Here is a 27395-nt window from a genome sequence, read left to right on the forward strand (position 1 = left end):
TGAGAATCCAAGGTAATTTACAGTTTCTGGTTATGATAAATTATTTAATTCTAACACACACACACACACACACACACACACACACACACACACACACACACAAGTAAGGAACAGTCCCTAACCAGTCAACTCCGCCTCCTCTAACGCGCAGCCGCGTGCGCAGCTCCTCTGGGTGGCGCACGACAGGAGGTGGCTGTACGTTTAGTTTATGCTGTCCTGTCAGGTCGGTGGAAACCTTAGAGGAGAGCTCCGGAGGATCAGCTGAACGGCAGAGACATGGAGGAGACGGGCGGTGCTACTGCGTACGGGGTTTCTTTGGCAGGTGGAGGCTTCGACTTCAACAAGTTCATCCGGCAGCCGCAGACCATAGTGCGGATACTGAGCTGGGTGAGTGAAGCGTGGGTGTAGAGGAGTTTATGTTTTAACAGCGCATGTACAAAGGTTCAAAAGAACCAGAAGTAATATCCAACATGGTGTGAGAGCAGGTGCGCCTGGCCCGGGGCCCGTCTGCTGCCTCCGAGGAGCGGTTTAAGGCTTTATATGTGTTTGTGTGGGTCTGAACAACAGGCTACTATGTGCTGCGTCTCTGCGGGGCGTCATGTTGCACGCAGCTGGTGTATGACAGCAGCTCGGCGACAGCACAGGTCAACACTGCTGCTGTCAGAGGACAAAAGACAGAAAACTTGTTAGACTCACTGAGATGGAAGCAACACCCTGACTAAATATAGTGTGTGTGATCATTTTAATCTGTCAGTGATCTCTTTTACACCAGAGCTGTGTCATCACAGAGTATTTCACTAAAGGAAGACTGCTTGTAACTTCTTAACTCAGATTATAAGATATCACTCTCTAATACAGTATTTTATATATTAAAATGGACACAAGACAATATTAAAACTCATTATCATAAAGGGGTTGTACAGACTAAGTGTGTTTGCATGAAGAGGGGTTTTCATGCACCTGGGAAAGTTCTGGGAAGTTTTTATAAGCTGCTGATCATCTGTTGCTAGGCAAATCTTATGGCACAGATTTGTTTTTCTGGTTGGGACACTGATGTGGAAAGTCCAAAATGAATCTCGACCAGACAGGTTAGACAATAAAACACACTGGCATCTAACCCTGGGTGAATGTGAGCGTACAGATTTAAGGATTGAACTGTCGTATCTGTCCTTGTATGTCTCCTTGGTGATTTAGATCCTCATTGTGAAGTTTTATTGGATGTGACAGCTTTCTTCTCCTCGCATACTCATGTCTTGGATTACCAAGACTACATTTGATTTACTTCACCAGGTTCATGAGGTGTAAACTGTTTGTAAGGCCTCTATAATGTGCACGCAGGGTGGGTGTAGGCGGTGGAAAAACACACAGCTCCACCTGGGTAATGTAGCTTCTTCAGTGTGGTGGATGAGGACAGAATGTGCCCTCGGTTGCCGCAACTAACTGCTGTGTGTTAATGTGTTTGGGAAACTGTGTGTCAGATTATGAGTGTGTCAGTGGTAAACAGGGGCTGATGGGCAGGTAAGGTGATACCTATCCCCTGTTGACCCTTGCTTTTACTTTTAGTGAATGTGTGCCACTTATCTCCCTCTACACACACACACACACACACACACACTCAGAGCAGCTGTGCTCAACTCATCTCATATTCACACTGGCTCAATCACCATCTATCTCTGGTGAATCTTACTTCAGCGAGCCTCACCTATGACACAAGAGGGGATTGTTAGCTCTGTGACCCTGCCTACAGGTCCCATGATGCACCACACCTGCTCCTGGAACAAGGAAAGGCTGTGCACAGTGGCCCTTGGTCACTTAAAGGTCCAGTGTGTAGGATTCAGTGGCATCTAGCAGTGAGGTTGCAGAACTGAAAATTCTGTGTGCCAAGTGTTCAGAGGAATAACAATGGCTGACGCAGAAACGCAAATGGCCCTGTCTAGAGCCAGTGTTTGGTTTGTCCGTTCTGGGCTACTGTAGAAACATGACAGACTGGAGATCTGGGTACAGCGTTGGAGGCGGGGCCCCGTTTATTCCTATGAAAGTTGCTCAGTAGTGCTTCTTGGGTATAAAATTACCAGGATCAGGCTCCTAGAGCTTGTACTTGCAGACTTTTGCGAGCAGAGTGGCTAATCTCTGGTTTAGCACTCCGCTAACTTGAATCAGGATGAAATGATTTAACTGTGCTGCTTCTCTAGACTTTAGAAATGTTCTTGGATCAACTGGATCAAATCCTAACAGTGAAACGAGTCATTTTAAGGGGGTTGTGATGCTCAAAAAATCGTATCCACTGATTTACAGACATATTTTTATAATGTAAATCTATGGGGAAAGGTCTTTTTGGGCCCCAAGGCATCACGTGATGGACCAGGAAGTTCTTATTCCACGGTTAGGCCTGAAGAGGACCCAGGCCGTACGTAGATATAGACAACTTACTCTAAAGTAACGAAAACACAACAGTTCTTATCTTCAGGTTATTATAAAGTCATGAAAACATAGTGATAAACATTAAATACCATTTCTGCCAATAGATGCTCCTAAATCCTACACACAGAAACGTTACGGTGTTAAAGCACGTCACTCTCTCTAGAAGAAACAATACATATTCTTCAGTGGCGTTGCTGTCCTGACTGTTAAATATAAAACGTATATTTCGATCATATTCAAGATAAATAATGGAAAACGTAGCGTCTTAATTAAGTCATCAAAAAGAGGGTATCAGTGTTATTTCTGCTGTGTAATGGCAACAAGAACATACTGCGCGCACATATGGGACATTTTGGCTTGTCTTTGACATCTGTCACTCAGCACACAAACACTTTCCATCTGTCCATTTATGTTCAGAAACTTCCCTCCGCTCCACTAACCATCCCTCCGCCTCACTTTTGTTTTGAAACTTCCCACATTCACTTCCCTAATTCCTCTGTCTTCTGTCTCCCTCCCCCGCCCTCTCACCTCGTCCTCCCTCCCACCCGTCAGACAGTCCCTCTCTATCCTCCTCCCGGATCTCATTATGAGTGTTGTTAGTGGAGTTGGTGGCATCTCTGCAGTCACATGGCAGGCAGCTGCACTCAGAAGTAGGTCACATGGTTAGGTGGGTAACCAGAGGAGACAGCAACAGACCACGGGACGGTCAGAGGGAGCAGTTAGTGCTCACTTCACTTTGTAAACACACAATGAGCACAGGAGTATTTTAAGAGTCAGCAGAAAGAAAACTGACTGTTATGATGACACATAATGATGTCACTGTTTCAGCAGGTCTTTCAGTACATTCTTGAAATGTTATATCATTTTAATCAGATAAATTTAGTTATCTTCCGTAGATACATGCTCACCCTGAGGATGTTTGCTCATTTTACTGAACAGCAGAGCTGCAACGATTAATGTAATCAGGTAGTTGATCAACTGGAAATCAACTGGCTTCTGTTTTGATCGCGGAATAACTGATTTAATCATTTTTTAAAGCAAAAAAACAAGCACTTGCTGGTTTCATCATTCTTAAATGGGAGAATTTGATGCTTATGTTTGTCATATATGATTATGAACTAAATAGCGCAGATTTTTGGACCATTTTGTCAGATAAAATATACCATTTGAGGATGTCACCTTGGGTTTTGGGACATTACGCAGAGCATGTTTCACTATTTTCTGACATTTTATTGACAGAACTATCGATTAATCTGGAAAATATTGGGCAGATAAGTAAATAATGAAAGTAACAGTTAGTTGCAGCCATACTTTACAGTATCTCTATTATGCAAAGACAAGCAGAAGTCACATATTCTTTGCATGAAGGCTGCAGTGCTTTTCTTCTTTTTCTTCTGTGGTTGATTTTGTGACTGCAGTGCTCCTGGTTGCAGCGCTTTTAAGAAGCACACCTAAATACCAAATGTCTGAGTTTCTCTGAATGCACCACCAAGGACGCCTTTTCTAAACTGAATTTTCATAAGACAATGATAACGTGAATGACCTATGTTTGAGTTTTAAGTTCTCTGCTAGTTGATGATCATACTGTGCTCTGCTGAAGTGAAACCAATGGCTGCCTGAGAGGTAGGAAATCAGTCTCAAAGCCAAAGTGGTCAACAGTAATGTAAAGTATGCGATGTGAAGTTAATGGGTAAACTTAAAAAGCCAGTGCTATGCTCCTTTAACCAGACACTTTCCTCTTGTGTCTTTGCAAATCATTGAAGGCCACCTTCTTCTTCTTCTTCTTCTTCTTCTTCTTCTTCTTCTTCTTCTTCTTCTCTCTGATTCAATGTAGATATTTGCCCTGGTGGTGTTTGCCTGCATCACGACAGAGGGATACATCAACTCTGCCCACAGCGCCGAGGCAAAGTGCATCTTCAACCAGAATGACTCGGCATGTCATTACGCAGTTGGCATCGGGGTGATTGCCTTCCTGGCATGTGTGGCCTTCCTGGTGTTGGACGCTTACGTGCCTTTTATGAGCAATGCGCAGGAGAGGAAGTATGCTGTCATGGCAGACCTGGGATTCTCAGGTGAGTGACTATTGGACACATCCTACTCTAAATGAACGCTAATGTTGCTGTGTATAATAAAGAGCTAATGTTTGCTAACACATTCACCATATCAGCTTTATGAGGTGATATTGCTGTATTCATACGGAGTATCGGCGTAATGTGCGACAGAGAGCTGCCTGTTTCCCTGACATAACACAACATGTATATTCATCGTGGCACATAGTAGATTTTGAGTGAGCAGCAGATGACATCACAGATTGTGATGAAGTTAAACATTCATCAGCTGTACATGACACAGTTCACAGTCAGCCATTCTTCGAGGAAACAAAGAAGTGGTAGTTTGAAGAACCAGCTTGTGGTCATTCGAGGAGATGGCAACAGGAGTGCCCTTTGTGTTCTTTAGATGTTGTTTTTGGTATATTTTTCACAGGAATTTAGTTTTCATATTTGGGTTTTCAGCCAGGCACGTTCAGTGTCTTTTAATACAGTGAGGAAAAAAGATTTTTTATATCTGTGTGTGTGTGTGTGTGTGTGTGTGTGTGTGTGTGTGTGTGTGTGTGTGTTTGTGCATCTGTGTCTCTGTGTTTTCTAGGGGTGTGGAGCTTCCTGTGGTTTGTGTGTTTCTGCCTGTTGGCCAGCCAGTGGGCTAAAACTCATGATATCAGCGCTGTCCCACAGGACGCTGCACGAGCCACTGTCGCCTTCTCGTTCTTCTCCATCGCCACCTGGGTGAGTGGGACAGCTGTTGTCTCCTTTTCATTAAAAACAGCTGAGACTTTCATCTCATCTGAGGGTCTGTGTCCACATAATGTTTTTCTTTGGCAGAAAAATGGTGGCAGGGTGCAGGGGAACACTTCATCCCAGCGCTTTATAAAACAAAACACTCCTAGTGCTTTTCTTAAATGACCCCCTTAGGCGTGGGTTTTGTTTCCATGACAGCAATATCTTGACATTAGCGTTAGCAAGGTAGATGATGTAACTCTATGTTAACAGGGGGTTGACCACACAGTTAACAGCATGCTTACAACACATACAAAGATAAAAGTACAACAGTTACAAGCAACCTTCAGTGTCCGGTCGATCTGCTTACAGAAATTGGTTTCTCTTGTCTTTGTTGTGATCATTTCTGTCTGACATGTCATACACCTCTGGATACACCGTAGCTAAAAGAGCGGCAGTGATGACGCCAGTGCCTTTCTGGAGAGTTTTTTCAACTAGAAGCGCTTTTCTCTAGGCAGCAACATACGCTCTCTCCTCACTGGGAACAATTGATCAAAGACACCGATGCTTCGAAAAAAAAAGAAGCCATTTGGATACAGGCCCTAAAATATCAAACTACTTCTTTAAAGCTGGCTTCAGTTCATTGCAGTATGGTACATAAACTTGCAAGACATTTATATCAGTGTTTATTGTGTAGTATTTACTGTCAGACTTTAGCATAACAACAAATTAAGTCACATGTTGTTTTAAAATTGTTTTATATTGCTTGTTTTAGAGCTTCACACTTTTAAGCTGTATTTTTGTCCTATGTTTGCCTGTAACTGAGGTCTCGGCCAGGACACTCATGGTTAAAAAAATAAATATATAAAGTAATATATGTATTTATTGGGAAGTAACTGTAATAACCGCCATGTCATTTTTATTTCACCATGCAGGGAATCCTGACTTACTTTGCGCTGATCCGTTTCCGCCGCGGTGTTAATGAAGTCGCCATCCCAACCTACACGGAGCCGCCTCCAGATCTCCACACCCCCTACCCTCCCACCTACGCCCCCACCTCCTACAACCCCACTACCTACACCCCTACCACCTACACCGCTTATCCCAGCAGCGTGCCCGACCAGCAGCCTCCCTTCACCGCAAACCCCCAGCCACAAGGAGACACTGGCTACCAGCCGCCCAGCTACTGAGACAAAAGGAAGTCACGTGAGGTGATGAGTTGGTGTTCCAGGTCATCTGTTGGTACACTGATTGTAGTTGCACTGCGCAGATCCAGAGCTATATCATATTGATGTAGTTTTACATTTGATTTAACTTTCCCCAAGTGTCGTTCGATTCGAGAGCCTGAGCAGTGCAACTGCAAGCCAGAGCTGAGGGACACTGCTGTTTACGTCAGAGGGTCTGTGGTCAGATCTTAAGACATCAGGCTGACCGTTGAGATTAGCGCTGATGATTGGGTAATCTGACCATAGACCTGTGTGCAAAGACGCAACTTTTTTTTTTACCTCAAATGGGCTAATCCTGAGGGGGAGAGGTAGATAGAATGTACCCAGGAGGTCAAAGGTCACATAAAGAATACCTGTGACACGTCCAATCAAAGTGGATGAAGTCAGCACTCAGTGTGTTCCTCTGCTCTCTCTGTTGGAACCTGAGAATGTGCATTTGTACATAGATTTCACTATGCAAAGCTGCCGTTTTAATGGTTGCATGTGCCTGATTTTCTTTTCTTACTTGGTTTAAAGGTGCTGTATGTAACTGGAGAAAGATAGTTGGTTGTTGAGTCTCATTTCCAGGTCATCAAATACAGACATTTGGGGTTGGTAGTCGGACTGAACCACCAATCCAAAGTGCCTGTGTTTGACGACCTGGGAATGAGACTCAACAATGAATGATCTTTGCCCAGAGTTACATACAGCTCTTTTAATGGATGTTTCCCCTTCAGTGCATTTATCTTGAGGACCTTTAAACTGTGTAAGGTGTGTTAAATTAACAAAGGATTTTGTGGGAGTAGTGTACAGTGGGAAAAAACCACTATAAAGCCAAATGAAGCCAGTGATGTTTCTAAGCCATATAACCATAAAATCTCCCCTGACAGAAAGTTTTGCAGTCTGTGTGCTACAGTAAAATGGCTCCTGTGTTTTTTAAGCCCACTGTAATCAAAATGTGTTGTTGATAATGACACGAGAAACCATAAAACACCCTCCATTTCTTCAACTCTGACCATGGCACATGTAACGAATTTGCCACCTGTGCCAACTTGCCAATCGGTAGAGGTGTTTATTGGACTTTCATAGTCAATGTTGCTGTTTAAACTTGCAGCTAGCATTCAGATAGACAAAGAGGGAGGAACATGTAGATAACTATGCACTTATTGAACAGGTTTGTCCAGCGAGCATGTCCTCATCCTGAAGAGTAACTTATTAACTGCCAGAAACAATGCTCCGTCTTCAGCCTGCTGACGGAGAGGCCACACACTTCCTCCAAGGTCCTTGTGGCATTTAGTTTTCTCAACACTGATGTTTATCTCCTGTTTACAGCCTCCTTAATCTGAACTGTTGAGGGCAGACTGCAGCGGCTTTGTCTTTACCAATGACAGATTAACACCTCAGCATGCACTGGTGAGAATCAAACACCTGTCCCTTGAAATACTACTGGTTTACTTTGTCTCTCTGTCAGTTTAACACCTCAGCTGCCTCGGATCCTGTTTGGCTGTTGTTGCTAATCTGGCGCTCAAACCTTGGCCTCAGGTCAGACTTTGGTAATTGTTGCAGGGATGTAAACTGAGATCTGCAAATGACAGTCCAGAAATTGTTTATATGTATTAAACATGATGCTAATGTGGTACCACATTGAAGACGTTTGTACAAGTGGAATGACGTTGTTGATTACAATATAAAATACACATGCATAACTTACTGAAGCCATATATATGAAGAACACTTCTGTCGCATTATCATTTGTGCCTGAGGAGGGAAATGAAACTTTAAAGGGTTTTTGAGGAAGGAAAGTGATAAGAGTGAAAATGTGAAAATGTGCCAAGATCAATATTATAAGTTATATTTAGAGGAAACAGCTGTGCATCACAGCTGCCTGCACTGCTGTGCCTGAATGATTTTTTGCAAGGACTGATTTTCATGCTCTGCAAAATCAGTTAAATCTGCTTATCCCTCTGTTAGTGCAGCTTGTAATCACCCAACTCATATCACCCAACTGACAGTGAATCTCTTGACTGTGCCTGTAAACTTACTGTGTCACAATATCCTATAACAATGGTAACATGAGGCTTAAATTTGACATGCAATGCTGATTTATCAACATTTTGTAGCCCACATTGAATTTTTTTCAAATTTGTCATTTTGTTGGATAAATTTATGTTTCATCTTTGTCTTTGTTTTAGGTGTGTGGAGACTAGAATGATTTGTGTTTGATTTGTGATTCCTACAAATGTTTTATAAAAACTGGCACAAACACTGGTCAGACTTTGGTTGGCTTCATTTGCTTTTCCCATTCTGTTTCCATTCATTTTCCGTAACTGCTTATCCTGTTATAGTCACAGGGCTGACACATAGAGACAGACAACCATTCACGCTCACATTCACACCTATGGACAGTTTAGAGTCACCAGTTAACCTGCATGTCATTGGACTGTGGGAGGAAGCCGGAGTACCTGGAGAAAACCCATGCTGACATGAACATGCAGACTCTGCACAGAAGGGCTCCCCCACCCTGGGTTTGAACCAGGAACCCTCTTGGTAACCACTGCACCACCGTGCCGCCAAATTTATATATATTTATATTCATATTTATATATTCTGTTTCCAAATTCTCTTTATTCCTCTGCACTGGTGATAATTGTAGACGGAGGCATTATGGTTTCTTTTTTTTTGAGTGGTCTATTCCATTCTTGTATACACAATATCTCAAGAACGCCTTGAGGGAATTTCTTCAAATTATGCACAAATTTCCACTCGGACTCAACAGTAAGCTGATTAGATTTTGGTGGTCAGAGGTCACAGTGATCCAGCTCACCTGGCAGAGTGTACATCTCATACAGGCTGAGTCCTTTGCAGCGGCCCAAATTAGATTCCAACCCACTGCCTTTTGCTGCTTGTCATCCGCCCTCTCTCTCCTACCTTTCCTCAGTCTACTGCTGTCCTATCAATAAAGGCAAAATTGCCAATAAAGATCATCTTAAAAGAAATAAAAAAAACACCTTAATGGAATTTCGTCAAATTTTGCACAGACATCCACTTGGACTCTACGATGAACTGATTAGAATTTGGCCATAATAACTCAATAATTCATGTGCTAATTATGACACAATTTTACACAAATGTCAAGTAGAATAAAAATGATGAAGTGATGATATTTTATATCCAAAAGGTAAAAGGTCAACTTCACTGTGACATCATTATGTTCTGCAAAAACACTTTCCTGGCCATTATTCAACATCATAACTCAGAGGAGACATCAGGGGAGATTATACTGAATTGGTTGCACTAATCTTTTTGCAGCAACATATCTGAAGCATTGTCTACTGTCTTTGCTACACACGAGTCTGAACAGACATGGATGTAAACTGTAGGCACAACTTGACTGGTTTCTGGAGGCACGCAGTAATTCTAGTTTTGTTTTTTATAGGTGTGAAGTTGTTATATGCCTTTTGCTTTTATTTTTAGTCATAACTTAGTGTCATCTTTCAGAATCATAGATCACTCACAGGATGTTGAGTTATACTAAGGTTACTGTTCCATTCATGCCCAGCAGTAATACAGGTTTTATATAGTAGGGAGGATATACTTTTTCCATTCCACCCCACCAGCTCACCACACAGCCTCCGAGCCTGCCAGGATTTAAACAGGTTATTTTGGTCCCCTGTAGCATGTGAGGGCATTGGGTTACACATCACACAGTTAGTGTATTAGAATTAAAAACATTTACTGTAAGTGTAAGAGTAAAGACAATCTCAACGGTTCTGAAATACACAATTTAAATTTAATTTGACTCATCACTACTTTACCCATCTAGGTATAAGAAAAAAACGATACTTGAGCATCGTGAAATTAGGTTTTGTGATACTGTAACAATTTTTTTAAAAACTATCATTTTTAATTAATAGTTTACATGCAAAGATCTGTGGCAGTGGTTCATTCTCTTTTGTGTTTAAACCGCATACAGCTGGATCATTCAGCCATTTGACTCTTCCACTCCAATGTAACATACAGTATTGCTTGTGCCAACACAAAGAACACCAGCCTGTGAAACAGGCAGCGTCATTAAATATGAACCACAAGCATTGTTTTCCTAAAATTAGAGAAAAAAAAAAAAAAAAAAACCCACACACACAAATTTAAAAAAAAATCATATATTGCCTTGTGTAGAGTATCGAAATACATTGAATAGTCACCCCATGTTGTGACACATATCATATCCCCAGATTCTTGCCAATACCCAGCCCTACTCCTGACCTGCTGTACATGAGTCAAACCTTCCAGTGAGGATCTCTTCTTTATGAATGTTGGCAGAAAATAATGCATTGATACATGCACAGTACATTTAGTTAAACAAAAATAATTTAAAACCTTGCGTTTGACAGGCTATTGCTACAGTTAAAGACGTTGAAAGAAATCCAAACACCAGTGTAGTGAAACCGATGACAGTGAGTTACTCATTGGTCAACTCATTTTCAGGGTTATTATCAAGTGCTTTGTCACGTCAAGTTAAAAAACTTAATACATAGAATAATATTCTGCACCAATTAGACACCTAATACAAACACAGAGGTTTAAAGGAAGTTATCTGGGCTGATTAATCCATGTTTAGCAGGAAACTGGAGGTACCTGAAATACCAGGAAACACTCATCTGAAAACAAAAAGGTTACTGTGAGATAAAAGACTACATTTTCCTTCCACTTATTGTTTGCTCCCACACACAAAAACCCTTTGATTCATAGATTTATAGTCTCTGCTCAACTCCTGCAAGTCTTATTTTCGAGTCTTTAGAGGTGGAGAGAGGAGAAAAGCTTCCTGGGCACCGCAGAGTCCACGACTTTTCCTGTGAGGACTTGTTGTGGCGTTTCATTCCTGAAGGGAGTGCTGTTCTCTTTGTCCACCACCAGACCCCCGTAACACTTCCTACACACCGCCTGATACTTGTCAGCTCCACCAATCACCTCCACCTGTGACACAGAGAAACAGTAGTTGACAGGTTATAAAAAGTTGATGAAGGGAAAGGGGACTTTCTGATTCACTAAATCTGGTCACTCTACATTTAAGAGTGACTGATATAGACACATAATTACAGAACTATCTCCTGTTATTGTTTCATGATATTTTATCAAGTCAAAAGTACTTATCATATTTGGATTTTTTTGTGAAATAAATATGAATTTAAGACATATGGAGAGGTACCTTTTGGTCTGACACGAGAAAAGGGTTTTAAAGCACTTTACGGTTAGCTCATTTAAGACTTTTCTTAAGTTGGCCTCCTCACCTCCTTCTCTGCTCCTATCCTCTTAGTGTAGGCAGCTTCTTTGTAACACTGCATGCAGACAGCATGAAGCTTCACTACGCTCTCCGCCAGAGGGACGAGGTTCAGGATGTTCCCAAATGGCTACAAGAATGCACAGGACAGCAGAAAAGCAGTCAGTATAGTTGGAGGTATAATTACATTGCCAGGACAGAACAGACACACTATAGTGAGGAATAATGGGCACACTGAACCAGCTGCTCATGCACATTGTTCAGGCCTTTCTTAAAAATGTGCCTCTTGTCTTGGACATGTTGTTGCGTCTGCCCCTGCAGCAGCTACACAGTGGCTGTCTGTCAGTGTGAACCGTGAATGTTGTCAGTATCACACCGAGCGAACTGATGCTCACCTTTCTCTGGAAGGTTCCATCCAAAGCAGCTACGATGACTGTCTTCCCTAAATTGGCCATCTCTTCACAAAACTCCAGTGTGTCTGGAAACTACAATAACACAAAAGAAGAGCAGACTTAATGAGGGATTTGTCCCACTTGCTAGTGCAGAGTAAGATGTCCTTGTGTAAATATATACTTACAAACTGTCCTTCATCGATTCCAATGACACAGGCTTGCAACGCCAGATGCCGCACATCTCCCAGACAACTGGCTGGCACGGCTTCCATTGTGTTTCTAAAAGAGCGAAAGGATTGAAATTGTTCAGAAAGGGAATCCATATTGCCAAACATATTTATTAAAATGTGTCTGATAATTTGATTATTCCCACTTTATTCAGAGGTCCACCAAAAATAATTAGACAGGAAAATCTACATCTACCAAGAAATCCCACCACTAGAGGTCCTCTTTTGCCCAAGTATCATGGATCAGAAACACAGTATTTCCACAAGGCTGCAGCTGAACCCTAGTCAGTATTTCTCCTTGTCTGCCCTTCTTCAAGAGCAGCTCATGCAGTTTAAAATTTAGTGCACTCCTTTAGACATGAGGCTACTTTCTTAACTTGTAAAGATCCTTTCCACAAATCCACCTCAGCATCATATGTTTCCTTTGTCATCTCTGTGTCACTCTTAAGTTATGTATGTGCAATCAAGTATAATTTCATGTTACAAATAACAGCCCATCCACCCCATGTTGTAATTGGCATTGTGGGAAAATTATTATAAGTATGTAGTGACCTTATCCCAAAACACAAAGACAGGTATATTTCTGTAAATGTGAGCAGCTTGGCTGAATAAATGAAAACAGGAGACTTACTTGTCATGTGTGGCCATGCCTGTGTCCGAGTAACGTGTGTCTCTGGCATATTTGATCACCAAGCAGTTGTACTGGGCTATCTGGAAACGGCGCACTCTTCGCATCAGTTCAGTGCTGGAAAATGACAATAATTAAGTTTAAATCAGTGGAAACCCATCTGTACATTTTGCACAGGAAAATACAATGGTTACTGCCAGTTATGTGACAGAGCTTCTCCAACACTAATTTCATAAAGAATGCTACTTCACCATAAGCATGAGGCAATGTCTACTATGAAATACTGTTTATTATAATGTGCAGCATCAGTGTGAAGTACTCCTAAAAGCAGTTAAAATAGAAAGCATACTGTAAAGCGACTGTACTCTTTAACGTTACATTATCACACAGACTGTATGGGAGTTGGGTAAACAATGGGTGATATTTGGCGGGATGTTGCAGTCTGGGCGGTATCTTGTTTTAACATTACTTTAAACAGTACATATAGACTCAAAATAGCTAACTGAACGTGCAAAGAGATGTTTGCCTTTTAGGTTTTGAATGCATAACTCACCTTTTGCCTGAAAACATTGGTCCAAAGATGACCTGTAAACAACAGTGAGTTAACGTTAATGTTAGTCAGACTGAGGAAGTGAAGAGAGCTGAAAGTCGAGAGCACTTTAAGCATTTCTTTAAATACACATTTAACCTTAGCTAAGACTATGTCCTGTTAATGTGAGTTTATTTAAGCTTCGTTAGTTTATGAGACGATATACTGTGACAACGTTAACAGATACGAACCTGAATTTGTCCTCGTGCCTTTCTCGGTGAATTTGGAAGAACTCTTGGGAAATCTACACAGTCCATGTTTATGTAAATACGCTACGGTTTAAAAATATTACAGAAAAATGAAATAAATAATAATATATTACAAATTTACACCCCAGGAAAGATTACGGCGCTAGAAACTCTTGAATGTGGCGCGCCGCTGTTTTGTGGGCGTCTTTATCTAAGACTCAACCAATGACGAGGAGTCACGTGATTCTGTGAACCAATTGGAACCAAAGAAAAGGACAGCGCCTCTGCTCACCAATCAGAGCACACAACGTCATACGTCCTAGTGGGAAGTGCTTGCTCGGTAAAGAGGGGTTTGCTTTCAACATGACCCAACAGCTGCCTGCAAACCGACGAACATGACCCAACATGACCATGCGTAATTATTTATTATTATATTATTATTTATTTATTATAAATCTGTGGTGTTCAACCTTCTACATCTATGGCTTGTATCCAGATCAAGAAAAGCAGCTTGTGTTAAGGTGCTACGTGCATCATATATTATTAACAGTAGGCACAGTTGTGTTACCTACCATATTAAGATGTCATGTTTTCTTTTTGTTAGTAGGGGTAAATGGGCCTACAGCAGTGTTGGTGCTAGTTGGCCCTCTGACCATTATCTAATTCACAATAAAATGTAATTTGATTCACAGTAGGATTTTTTTTCTCTGTACTTTGAGTGTAAATATGATATCTCTCACACACACACATACATTTTGCTGAATATCTGTTTTTGCCTGTATGCCAACCAGTTTCAGCCTGTGCTCCACTCCTTGTTTGTTTTATATTGTTTTATTTTGTTCTGATGTGTTTCTTGGTCTTTATTTTTAATGTATGTCTCTTTCTCACTTTATCTAATCTTCGTTCTTAACTATCTATATGTCTCTGCACCTGTTTTCACTTGCTCTGTTATCACCGCGTCACACAGTTAAGTTAAAAAAATGAATGTAAATATGGTGCCAGAGTCAATAAAAATAATCATAATACAACTTGTTTACCAAATTAAAACGGATGGAGGAGGATCTCCAGACCCCCTGAAAAAGGGTCTGGGCAAATTATTTATACATTATTTAATAATGTTTCTTTATTAACTGGCCCTAGGCCCCCTGGCATTTAGCAAAAGTGGCCCCAGGGCAATGCAATTTGGGTATCTCGGGCCTACTGTATAAATGTTCACATCTGTAGGAAAAATCTCAAAATTGGCTTTTTTACTGAAGTGTCTCAAAACAAAATGCTGTTGTAATGCTGCTCATGTTTGCCTCCTGTGTACACGCAGTCTTAACGGTGATAAACATCAGACAAGGTGTCAAAAAATCAAAAACTGTCACAGAGCTGAGATCCTGTGGCTCTTCAGCAGTCACTCAATAACAGTTTTGTTATGCAATACTGAACCTAACATCATCAGTAGTTTTTCCACTCACACACTCGTTAACCACATCCAAGCTGACAGAGGCTAATATATTGTGTCTTTTGACCCCTCTGTCTGCAGCAGCCTGAAGAAGTGTGAGGAGTGTTTGTTTAGTGTGCAGAGTGAGCTGGCGGAGAATGAGAAGTCAATGACTATGTTTACAGAACAACTGAAGAAACTGGAAGACGAGGCACCTGGGTCATGAAGGCCTGTCAGGGAGCTGAGGTTGGCATTTTTTTATTTTCTTTATGTTTAAGCCTCTTTTTTTGTTTTTTACAGAATTTCATAGTAAAATGCCCATATGCTTTACACCCATCCAAAAATATTAGTTTCCTGCTCCATGAGGTATTCCTGACAACTGTTTATCATGAGTAAGTTGAGAACCACAGCCTTTTCTTGTCCTATAGGATACACTTCCTGAGGTTCAGTTGACCATTTGGGACAGTGTGATAAACAAATTAGTAGCTGGATGTTTCAAAAATTTCTGAAGTTAAATGTGGACAAATGTGAAGTCATTGTTTCTGGGGCCAGTGAAGAAAGACTCATCGCCTGTGCTCACCTTAATAGTCTGTCCTTGCAGAGTAGAGTTATCCTTAATTAAGACTTTAATTTCAGAAGTCACATTAAATCAATAAGAAAATCAGCCTTTGACCACCTTAGAAATATCACACAACTCAGGGACTTGATGTCAAAACAGGATCTAGAGAAACCTGTACATGCTTTTATCACTAGCAGACTGGACTACTACAATGGACTGTTCACATGTCTGTGTAAGACAGCATTCAGACAGCTACAGCTCCAGAATGTAGCTGTATTTGTAACAAGGACTGTAAAGACTCAGCATGTAACTCCTGTTCCCAGATCACTACACTGGCTACCAGTCTCTTACAGAATCAGCTTCAAAATTCTATTGCTTGTCCATAAACCAGTCAACGGTTTAGGTCTAAGATACTTGTCAGATCTCCTGACCCAGTATGAATCACGCAGACCTCTCAGGTCGAATGGTTATTCCCGGAGTAACAACTAAACATGGTGAGGCTTCTTTTAGTTTCTGTGCTGCCCAAATGTGGAACAAATTGCCAGAAGAGCCAAGACTTGAAACACATTGAGCACTTTCAAATCCAAGCTAAAGACCAATCTCTTCACCATTGGTTTTAATTAATTAATTAAATTCTCAAAATGTCTCCTGAATATTCCAAAAATTTTAAAACAGAACGTAAATACGATTCAGCGTAATTAACAAACGTGTGCAAAGCCTGTAGCCTGTGGACCAGTAGTTTCATGTCAAAACGCCATGACTTTTACTTCCTGGAAAGCGGCTGCACTGTGTCTATAGTGGTTACATGGTTAGTCAGTCAAACAAACATGTTCATGTAGAAACTAGCTGCAGTACACCCATCTTTCCCTTCCTCCTTTTAACTCGGCTGTAAACATGGTGTCACCAGCAGTTAACTAGAGAAAGCTTTTGGATTGGTTTGTTCTTCAAAGAGTTTTCAGCTGTGGGTCATTAGTCCAAAGTCCAGTCCTTTAGTAGGCCTCCACAGCTGTGCACACGTGGCTCGGATTTATCTGCCAGCGGACTTTTGGCGAGCTAAAATACTTCAAGAGATAAAATGATGCACTGGACCAAAATGAAGAAAGAAGTAAGAGTTTGACTTTGACTACTATTTCCCCTTTTCTCTCTGTTAGCATTATGAGCATACAGGAGAATTGTAACAGCTAACCATATCCTGAATAGATATTCCTGTCTTTGCTGACTTGTTTTTCCACTCACTCATTCAGTACATTGTTTTTAAAATAAAGTACTTTAAGTAGATGTTGCTGATAATACTCAGACTTTTCCTTAAGGTTTTGAATGCAGGACTTTAACTTGTAATGGAGTGTTTTCACAGTGAGGTATTAGTAGGGGAAACCGAGGTTGGTTGGCACACTTTTCACTCTCTGCTGTACTTCTCTGGCATAATTTATGTTAGAATATTCTAACCAGCAGGAAATGGAAGATTAAGGTCTGAACTATAAATAAACATGTTTTGATTTACACAAAGATTTCTAAAATTAGGTGATTTGTAATTTAGGTCATTTTGTGTTGGGTTGGTTGGCATGATGTTTAAATGCTGTAGTTACAAAAAACTGAAGTAACCAGTAAAAACAATCTGAATATTCAGTCAAACAAGAACCAGAAAGGCGGCATGGTGGTGCAGTCATTAGCATTGTTGCCTTACAGCAAGAGGGTTCCTGGTTCAAACCCAGGGTGGGGGAGCCCCTCTGTGCAGACCTTGCATGTTCTCCCCGTGTCAGCGTGGGTTTTCTCCGGGTACTCTGGCTTCCTCCCACAGTCCAAAGACATGCAGGTTAACTGGTGACTCTAAATTGCCCGTGGGTGTGAACGTGAGCGTGAATGGTTGTCTGTCACACTCAGTACGTTTACATGCAGCTTGAGAAAATCGAATTATTGGCTTAGTCCGACTGAAACTGGACTTTTAAATGCATGTAAACAGCTTAGTCTGACTGAAATTGGACTATCCGTAGCTCGACTTACATACCTAGGCTTTCAACCGGAAAAAGAAGGAGATAATGTAGCAGCAGTGCAGTAACTCCCGGAAAAACAAAGAAATAAACACCATGGCGACCGGGAAGCAGAAGACGATTAACATGTAAAGCATGTACGAAACATACAGAGCCACAGCAACATCCATCTCCGCCATCTTCATTCGTCATTAGCTTCCTCTTCAGGTCAACTGGAACTAGTTCAATATGCGCTATAGGCAGAATCAGACATACTTGGTCAGAAATTTGATTTTCTCTTCTGCATGTATACCCAGACAGGACGAGAAGTCTGACTTGACTGATTAGCCGAGCTATGAGCTTAGCTCGACTACTGCGTGCATGAAACGTACTGAATGTGGCAGCCCTGCGATAGTCAGGTGACCTGACCAGGGTGTACCCCGCCTCTCGCCCAGTGCCAGCTGGGATAGATTCAAGATTCAAGATTCAAGATTCAAGACCTTTTTTTGGTCCCTGAGGGGCAATTGATTCTGCCGCAGTAGCAATAAAAAACAACAGCAACAAACAACAATGACAACAACAAGGTTGACACACACAAGGCAACAGTCACATAAAATCAGTCGTAACTAAATAAATAATAACGCATACTTGAATAAATATGAACTAATGATGATGCTACCTGTACTGTACAGAGTTAAGCAGTGAGATGGCAGAGGGTATGAAGGAGAATTTGTATCTGTTAGTTTTGGCTAATGGTTGTCTGAGATGGGAACCAGAGGGCAGGAACTTAAATTCTGAATGCAGGGGGTGAGTGCTGTCGGACATAATGGATTTTTCCTTCTTTGATAGCTGGTTATTGTACCGTTCTGAAAGGGTTTTTTGCTGAGTGGCAATGATTTTACTGCTGACATTTGTTATCTTGGTTAATGAGTTTTTCTGTTTCAGATTGAGTGATGCAAACCAGCAAATAAAAGAAAAGGTGACAACAGACTCAATAAAAGATCTATAAAACATTGTCATCAGAGATCTGTCGACCTGGAACTTTGCCAACTTCCTTAGGCAAAACAGACGCTGCTGGCTTTTCTTGATCAGCATGTCGGTGTTTTCCTCAAAAGTCAGTTTATCGTCGATTATGATGCCCAAGTACTTGTACGAATTGACAATCTCCACAATTTCTCCATTTACAGTGGCATTTACAGGGGCAGGATGGTTGCGTCTAAAATCAATGCGCATGTTCTTTGTTTTTGTGACACTCAGTTCCAAAAAGGCTTCATTGCACCACTTTAAAAACTCATTTAAAACGGGACCATGGGACATTTCAGTGTCATTTAACAGGCTCACAATAACTGTGTCATCTGCAAATTTAACAATGTGATGGTTTTCAAATTTACTACGGCAGTCGTTTGTGTACATGATATAAAGGAGAGGAGAAAGAACACCGCCTTGTGGGGATCCAGTTGATGTTTTTAATAGAGTGGATATGTGCTCATTTACTCTAACCCTCTGAGACCTGTCAGTGAGAAAGTCCAAGATCCAACCCACAATGTTACAGTCCAGCTTGAAATGTTCGGTGAGCTTTTCCACCAGCAGGTGGGGCTGAATCGTATTGAACGCTGAGGAAAAGTCCACAAATAACAGTCTGGCATGGTTCTTGCTGCCCTCTAAATGCTTGTGAATGAGGTTAAGAAGAGTGATGGTGGCATCCTGCACCCCCCTGTGGGTGCGATATGCAAATTGAAGAGGGTCCAGAAGATGTTCAATTTTGCCCAGTAGTTCCTTTTTTATGAGTTTTTCCAGTGATTTCATTATTAGTGAGGTCAGGGCAACTCGTCTGTAATCATTCAGGGATTTAGGGCGGCTTTTTTTGGCGATGGGAACAATTGTTGATTGTTTCCACAGGGTCGGAACTCTCTGTTGACTGAGTGACAGATTAAAAATATGGTTAAAGATAGGGCCCAGTTGGTCGGCACAGTGGATCAGCAAACGGCTGCCAATATTGTCAGGGCCAGGGCTTGTGTTCATTTTGCAGTGCTTAAAAGTATTCACAACATCCTGAACATAGGGATAGGCTCCAGCCCCCCCATGGTTCCTAACAGTATAGGCAGTTAAGAAAAATGAATGAATGAAGAACCAGAAAACACAAACATTTAGTAGAATATCTGCCCATTTTAAAAACCAAACAACATTTTAAGCGATTAATCAGTAGGAATGTCACATTACTTTTGCCATTAAAATAATAATAAAACTATAGAAAAACATTTTGTTTTTGTTGTTGTTTGTTCAATCATTTTAGTTTCTCAAAATAAAGTAACAATTGCAACCAACACCCCAGAAATCAGTGTGCCAACCAACCCCGCTCACCTTTGACCCAACTGTTTGATGAATGATGAATGATGAAGGTAACACATGTCCTATACCTCTATCTAATGCAGTTTTCCAATAGCCTATTTTCTGATACTATAAAACTGAAATGTTACCCTCAGAGAAAACGTTAGTGACTTTCATATGTTTTAACATATAGTAGATAAGTGCAGGTCTGACGCTACATTTTTGTTTCTGTGATCCTCATAGGCTCAGAAAATAGCTGTGTGCCAACCAACCCCGGTCTCCCCTACTTTTACTCACAGTAAAGGATCTGAATATTTCTCTTAGCACCGCATATCAGTAGCTCGTGTTACAACAGCCATAGGCTCTCCATTGACAGAGTGAATCTGTCACTGACGCAGAGGGTTAATGATAGCAGCGGAGGGCGCTGTTTACCGTGTTTACCGTGTTTGTCCGCGGCTCATGGTGCTGCTTGGTGTCTCGGCTTTCATGGCCGCCCGGCTGACAGCAGTCTCCCCGTGTGACAGGAGCTCGAGAGGCAGTATTCACCCAGCCGGTGGTCGCACAGGATGTCGGCAGACGACGTGATCAAGGCTCACGTGAAGGCTTTAAAGGAAGGTCGGTGTGTTTCGAGGCTAACACGTTAATTCACGGCAACGCACAGAAATCCGGTTGAGCCGAGCAGGCAGGCCAGCAAGCAGCGTTAGAGGAGCACAGGTGTATTAAATGTGTTTCCCTGTCGAAGAATTGCAGCCTGAGATTAGATCTGTATATTTTGATATGTATTTTGACTTAGAGAACGGAGGCTGCTAATTATATTTCACACATATTATTTTTTTTAACTAAAATAATCAGTCTAAAGAGGCTCTGTGGGTTAACAAGTTACACATTGGTGACTATTGTTGATGAGTTTTGAAGATTTCTAGAGCAACTTCATCTTTGGAGTCAACATAACATTTTATGAAGACAGAAAAATACATGCTTCCAAAATACATGCTCCTTCTCTTGTACATATTCCACACAGTACTACATAATTGGGACATTCATTGAATTTGTGGAGCATACTCTGCCAGGTTTTGTAGCCTATAAAAGGGAAATTGGAAATGAGGACTACTTAAATATGTTGCCTCTTTCTGTTCTACAGAATGTGGATTATAATTAAATATGCCTCTGCACAAGGGGGGACTTGATTATGAATGGTGTAAACACTTTGATTTGATGCCTTATTAGAGAGCAGACGACAGGGAAGTGAGAAGTGTTTGGGGAGAGAGCTGGGGAATGACATGATGCAACAAAGATCCCGTTGCCATTCATGATCAGTGCCTTAATCCCCTGGTAGCTTATGGCACCCCATGGGAAACTGTTTATGGATAAAACAACTATATGAGAATGTTTATTTTTGTCTAAACCTGTGAATTAGATCCCTAAAAATCCACAATGTCCTAATACACCCAGATATATTAAAAGGCATGGCTCTGATGGTGCTCAAATTGATAATATTTCACATTGTTGCTTTGATACCGTGTGTGTCCAGGTACGGAGCGTGCCCGGGGTCTGGCTCAAACGTTGCTCAACGTGCCATATGGAGAAGGAGATGGAGAGAAGCTGGATGTCTACATACCCAGCACCAACTCTTTGGGTACGGACATTTGTGACTGCCATGACAACCCCACTGGAATGCTTCAGATATACAGAAGCATAGATAGTGTGTGAGGATTAACAGGCCTGATTCCCTCTGTTTCAGATGTCCCCCTTGTTATTTACCTACATGGAGGCTACTGGCAGTTTCTCAGGTACAGTGTTGTGTTCTCCTCTGTCGCAGTGCAAATGATGATTTCTTGTTCAGGTTTTTCACTTTGATTCTTTGTGCTCACACAGTAAGGAGGAGTCAGGATTCATGGCTGTCCCCCTCATTGATAAAGGCGTAGTAGTGGTTGCCGTCGGCTATGACATCGCCCCCAAAGGTAGAGGCTTTTGATTTCTGACAAGGTTGTTTCTGTTCTCGGGGGGAAAAGAAAAATGAAGATGAACTTCACGTCTTTTTCAGGCAACATGGACCTGATGGTGTCTCAAGTACGTAGGAGTATTGTGTCCGTTGTGCAGCAGTATTCTCACATCAGGTACCCATGCTTGTTTTCTGACCCTATTTTAAAGTTAGTACATTACATTAAATATATTTTATGTCACCATCACAAATCTAATGTGCCTGTTTGTGTTTTATGATCTCTCCCTCAGTGGTCTGTACCTGTGTGGCCACTCAGCTGGGGCTCACCTGGCTGCAATGGTCCTCTCCACTGACTGGTCGCAGTACAGCGTCACTCCTCAGATCAAAGGTGAGGTCCATCAGGTGAAACAGGACGAGTGATAGATATGGCTGAGCCTGGCCTCGTTATGAGTGACAGAGGATGCAATGATGCTCAGAAATGTAACATTCAGACACAAATGCTGTATAGCTGATGTACTTTTTTCTTTGTTGTTGTTTATCTAATTGTTTTACAGGTGCTTTCCTCATCAGTGGCATATATGACCTGCTGCCCATTCTGTCCACCTACGTCAATGAGCCTCTGAAAATGACAGAGTACGTTCCTCACTACAGCGCATATAACTTTGAAATTTGCAAGTTGATGAAACAGAACCAGAAGGTTTTCTTTTTCATTTGTTCTATGTAATCAATTTAAATTTGCAAGATTATGTGGAAAGCTAAGAAAAGCTGTCAGGCCATTTCCCCACTGATCAAAGTCTTGGGAAAGACTACATGGGGAAAAGTTTTATAAATCCTTGTGTGGCTCCAGAGAGAGCTAACCCTCAAGTGATTGCTCACATGAGTCAGCGTCAGCTGCAGACTAGGGCTGGGCGATATAACTGCTATATACAATACAGTATATCGATATATTAGGGTCAAGCTGCATTATATAAGGCATGCCAGTGTGCATCTCTCCTCTCTCTCATTCTCTGCACAGCTCTGCCCCACTCACTCACAAGTTCTTCAGCAACACTAAGAGAGACACAGAGCTGCTCCTTTGTTTATGCTGTCTGTTAATTAGTCTGCAGTGTGGCATCGGTCTATATGTTGCATGTGCTACACTAAATCAGTCTATGAGATGAATGAAATTACCACAGTAGCACAGGTGCAATACAGCGCTGCGCTGCATGTGTGGGAGACAGAGCTGCCTGATTGTGTCAGGTGAGCGTTTATTCACTAGTTGTGTGTGAGGTGGATCATCGCACATCACCGGACTTCTAAAAAGCAGTGACAACACAGACGTTTCATATACAAGACGTGTATAACGCAGACAAAGTGTCTCTCGCGCCTTCCCTCCCTCAACCTCTCTGCTGATGCTATCTGCATGAATAAGATAAATAGTCTAAATAAATAGAAATATTTAAATAATTTTCATTTATTTTAAAGGCCATGGAAAGTGAGCTTTTAACTCCCCCCATAAAGATTTGAATAGTTTGATGGACAATGGATTTAGGCCTGATATTATAGTTTTCTGGCCTGTACTGCAAATCTTTAAACTTTTGTAGCTCAAAACGTTAACGTACAGCCCTGCTATTTATTTTATACAAGTTTGCATGTACATCTTATACAGCTGTATATTTTCAAACAGGGAAAAAATCCCCGTCTTTATATTTTATTTTGATCACAGTCTGTTTTTATAAAAGTGCTTGCGACATCTCAAATGTGGCTTTGACTTGCAACTGAACATGTAGCCCATTACGCAGAAAATAGATATATATCATGTATCACCATTCAGCCTGAAAATACAGAGATATGAATTTTGTCCATATTGCCCAGCCCTATTGCAGACCACAAGTTTGAAAATGAAAATAAATCTGGGGGTCTGGAGTTGGACAGAAATAAGTGAGCTCACCAGACCTGTGTAGCCTGCTCCTCATCAGCTACATTAGCCACTACTAGCATAACACACCTAAGTCTCTCACTAAATGCTTGAGAGTAAAGTAGGCACCAGGTTTAAACAAGGAAGAAGAAGAGTAAAAAAACAATATCCTGGAGTGCAGTGCTAAATTGATGGAGTACTCTTATCTGACCAGATAAACAGGGTTTTACAGTAATCAGACTATGACAACATGCAAACACATTATGCAATTTCCTTCCTTAACCTGATAACTCAGTAATCCAGTGAGTTTTCGACGTTATGGGCCTGGAGTTACTGGATGTAAAAATCTGTTTGTCAGAGATTTGTTAGAATATCAGTCCTAATGTGTCAGTTGACATTTGGCATTTCTTACAAAAACAGCAATGACATAAATATATTTTTTAGGATACTCCATTTTGAGCTCCTTTAATTCGCATGCAAATTTGACAAATCGAACTGTTTCGGTCTTGAAGATTTTCACATGTAAAAACTAATGTAGAGAGCTTTGTGTTTGAGAGTGTTGTGATTGTGTTTGTGGAGGAGAACTGTGCATTCAAAGGCCCTTGTGTGTGTCTCTGCTGGTCTGTGGTGCCAGTCAGTATTTGACTCCCCTGTCCCCTGGGTGTCTCCTGTTGGCAGGGAGGTGGCGGTGAGGAACAGCCCCAGCAAGCTGGTCCCTCAGCTCAAACTCTCCTCGTCCAGCTGCCACATCATTGTGGCCGTTGCTGAGAATGACTCACCGGAGTTTCGCAAGCAGTCGGAAGACTACCACAAAGTCAGTGCTGCTGATGGAGCATGAACACTATGTTGGTTAGAGTATGGACGTAATTATGTATGAAAGGTGCCCTGTGGAGGTTTCTTCTTCACTGCCTTTGTTGGTGCATTGCTATGTTTCTTTGTGTGTTACTGCCAGCAGCTGTCAGTCAGTGCAGTAGTGTGAAACAGGTAGCAGGAATGTGTATGACATGCATGTGCTTCCTTGTTTATAGTGCAAACAAAATGGAAACCCGCCAGTAAAAACATTGCACTGTAGCACTGCTAGTGCTGTAAGATTGTAAAATATAGGGGGACTTAGTGGCATCTTACAGTGAGGACAGCAGATTGCAGAAAGCTGTCCATTCTGGGCTACTGTAGAAACATGGTGGTGCGACATGGCGATCTCCGTAGACAAGGACCCACTCCTTTTGTAGATATAAACAACTCATTCCAAAGTAATGAAAACACATTGACTCTTTTTTAGGTGATTATACACTAAAGAAAACATACTTAATATATTATATTCCATTTCTGCCAATATATCCTCTAAATCCCACACACTGGACCTTTAAGGTTGACGATATTTTTTTTCTTTTTACTATCAATTTATAAGATGATTTTTTTTTAATGGTGTAGTTTATAAAATGTCAACAAATAGTGGGAAGTGCCCATCACAAGTTTTTTGACCCTGAGGTGATGTCTTTAAATCACTTGTTTTGTCCAAACCAAATACTGTATGAATTTAATTTAGCATAATTAAAACAGAGAAGAGCAACAAATCTTTACCTTCACATTTATAAACTGGAACCAGAGGAAATTTGCAATTTTGCAAATTTGCAATTTTTACACTTAATAAGAAACCCAGTCAGTCAGTTTTCTGTCAATCGATCTGGCTGTGACCTCTTGTTGGTTGAAAACATCCTACAGTTCTTCATTTCATTGCTTTTGAAGATGCCGAACATCTCAGCGGGTTAACACCTTGACAGTTTCACAAACTGACAAATTACATTTCAGTGTAAATTAGTTATAATCATGCTTTCTTAAGATACATAAAGTTAGAATTTAAAAAAAAAAAAGATGTGTGTATATGTGCCACTTCTTTACCGATTCCTTCTGGCTTTAAAGACTTTGGAGGCGTCCGGACTGGATGTGACCATGGAGGATGTGCCGAACACAGACCACTTCAGTATCGTTGAGCAGCTGGTAGATGGAGAGTACCACCTAACAAAGGTACACACAAAAATCATGATGAATGTTGGTGTTCACTTTTTGGTTTCTTCCTTTCTTTCTTTCTTTCTCTCTCTCTCTGACCATCAGCTTTACAGTTTTAATCTACAATAATAAAGTAAATCTGTAACTGTGTGTGCTTATGACAACAATAGAAATCTTAAACCTGCTAGAACTGCTGATTTCCAGAACATGATCCTTGACACAATCAGCGACCTTTTCATCAAACATCCATCATTTTTAGCAGTTTTCCACAACATACAGAATACACTGAATGCATGTAGTGCGTTTTGTTACAGTCTTTAAGGTGGTTTTATGGATATTGTAGGCATGTGTTTTAACTCATTGCTACCCCTGCAGCTCCTCTTGAAGATTATGGGAAAGAGCTGAGGCTGTGGTCTTTGATCCGTCATCTAACATCAACATACCTCTGTATCAACATTCACCTCTGAACAGAGTCATCGTCCACAGATACTGATAATATATGCATTATTTCAGGTAAATGTACGAGTTCTATCATTTTGATTGATCAACAACGAGGTGGCATGGATTGTTCCAGCTGTCGAGTTTAATGTGTCATTAGTTGTATCTCTTTGTTCGCTGTAGACACTACTGTCAGGAAAAATGTGTTATGAAAATATTGTGTGCCTAAAACTGAGTCACTTCAAGAATGGTGATTGTAGCAAATTATACTGCTGTCAGACCTGCTCATATTCAGCTGTAAGCAGACTATTTAACAACCACAGTGCACAGTGTTATCGTCAGGAAGCCACTGGCACATTAGAAGTTGTAGAGCTGATGGTTAGTTTGGTATATATCCAGTGTTATGTAAAAGGGTGGGTCTGTCTGTTATGTTTTTCTTTCCTGTGACACTGTACCACTGCTTAACGTCCATGAACTGGAGCTCACGTCACGAGCACTGATACATCATACAAACTGAATGTAGCTTTTCATTGTAACCTACACAGGGAACTTGAATTAACACTATATATTTGCACTGTGTATTTGATGATGATAGAGTACGTAGAAGAGTACTGATATTTAAATACACATTTTTAAAGAATAAACGGGGCTACATTTAACTGACGCACATTGTTACTGCTCCCATTCTAGCATCATAAATAATTGTTTACATTGTTGTTCGCACAAAGTGTTCTATTAATCATTACTGTAGATTATAAAGAGAATCATCACAATAAATATTTATATTTGAGAATTTCTGTACTGACAGTTGTGTGTGTATGTGTGCGTGTGGATGAGATTTACTGTCATTTTAATTGTCTAATCTTTGTAGCGACTAGTGGCAGGTCATATTGCATCACTTCCATACCTGGCACAGTTGTCTAATTTTGTTTGTTTGATTTTGATTAATTGAACATTTATAATCAGCCAGTTGATCGGGCTCTACTGTCCAACACATCACTCTGATCTGCTTGTGTTTTTTGCAACTTTGTTTGCTGGTTTGACCAAGCCCAGGTAGCCAAAATAACCTGTCCCAACATCAGCCTAAACTTATCAGCATGCCGGATGAAATTAGCAGGCCGCACCCAGT

The 27395-nt window shown here is 41.1% G+C and overlaps 3 protein-coding genes across 5 annotated transcripts; 2 read left to right on the forward strand and 1 right to left on the reverse strand.

The window, feature by feature from the left end:
* Positions 1 to 160: 160 nt before the first annotated feature.
* Positions 161 to 8668, forward strand: syngr2b (synaptogyrin 2b). 2 transcript variants are annotated; one of them, XR_007569891.1, is made up of 6 exons: positions 161 to 387; positions 4256 to 4493; positions 5068 to 5204; positions 6131 to 6406; positions 7733 to 7813; positions 8593 to 8668. XR_007569891.1 is itself a non-coding variant. In XM_050043518.1 (5 exons), the coding sequence occupies exons 1-4, from the start codon at positions 277 to 279 to the stop codon at positions 6383 to 6385; spliced, it is 741 nt and encodes a 246-aa protein (XP_049899475.1). In that variant the 5' UTR covers positions 161 to 276; the 3' UTR covers positions 6386 to 6406; positions 7733 to 8668. The 2 variants fall into 2 exon arrangements, 1 of the variants encoding a protein (XP_049899475.1); XM_050043518.1 differs by having other exon boundaries at positions 7733 to 8668.
* A 1876-nt stretch (positions 8669 to 10544) lies between these two features.
* tk1 (thymidine kinase 1, soluble) lies at positions 10545 to 13893 on the reverse strand. Its single transcript, XM_050043519.1, has 7 exons — positions 13706 to 13893; positions 13479 to 13510; positions 12929 to 13042; positions 12256 to 12349; positions 12074 to 12163; positions 11689 to 11808; positions 10545 to 11374 (listed from the first exon to the last, which is right to left on the reverse strand). Exons 1-7 carry the CDS (start codon positions 13769 to 13771, stop codon positions 11195 to 11197), a joined length of 696 nt encoding a protein of 231 aa, XP_049899476.1. The 5' UTR covers positions 13772 to 13893; the 3' UTR covers positions 10545 to 11194.
* Positions 13894 to 14067: 174 nt separating this feature from the next.
* afmid (arylformamidase) lies at positions 14068 to 27059 on the forward strand. Of its 2 annotated transcripts, XM_050043516.1 has the most exons (12): positions 14068 to 14117; positions 15231 to 15374; positions 20507 to 20597; positions 21514 to 21618; positions 21724 to 21772; positions 21858 to 21943; positions 22027 to 22099; positions 22215 to 22312; positions 22479 to 22557; positions 24500 to 24635; positions 25742 to 25846; positions 26204 to 27059. In XM_050043516.1, the coding sequence occupies exons 2-12, from the start codon at positions 15351 to 15353 to the stop codon at positions 26231 to 26233; spliced, it is 876 nt and encodes a 291-aa protein (XP_049899473.1). In that variant the 5' UTR covers positions 14068 to 14117; positions 15231 to 15350; the 3' UTR covers positions 26234 to 27059. The 2 variants fall into 2 exon arrangements, with proteins under 2 accessions (XP_049899473.1, XP_049899472.1); XM_050043515.1 differs by lacking the exons at positions 14068 to 14117; positions 15231 to 15374 and adding an exon at positions 16513 to 16792.
* The last annotated feature ends 336 nt before the right edge of the window (positions 27060 to 27395 follow it).

This window comes from Epinephelus moara, chromosome 5 (assembly GCF_006386435.1).
Source record: "Epinephelus moara isolate mb chromosome 5, YSFRI_EMoa_1.0, whole genome shotgun sequence".
In the NCBI taxonomy this organism is placed as follows: Eukaryota; Metazoa; Chordata; class Actinopteri; order Perciformes; family Serranidae; genus Epinephelus; species Epinephelus moara.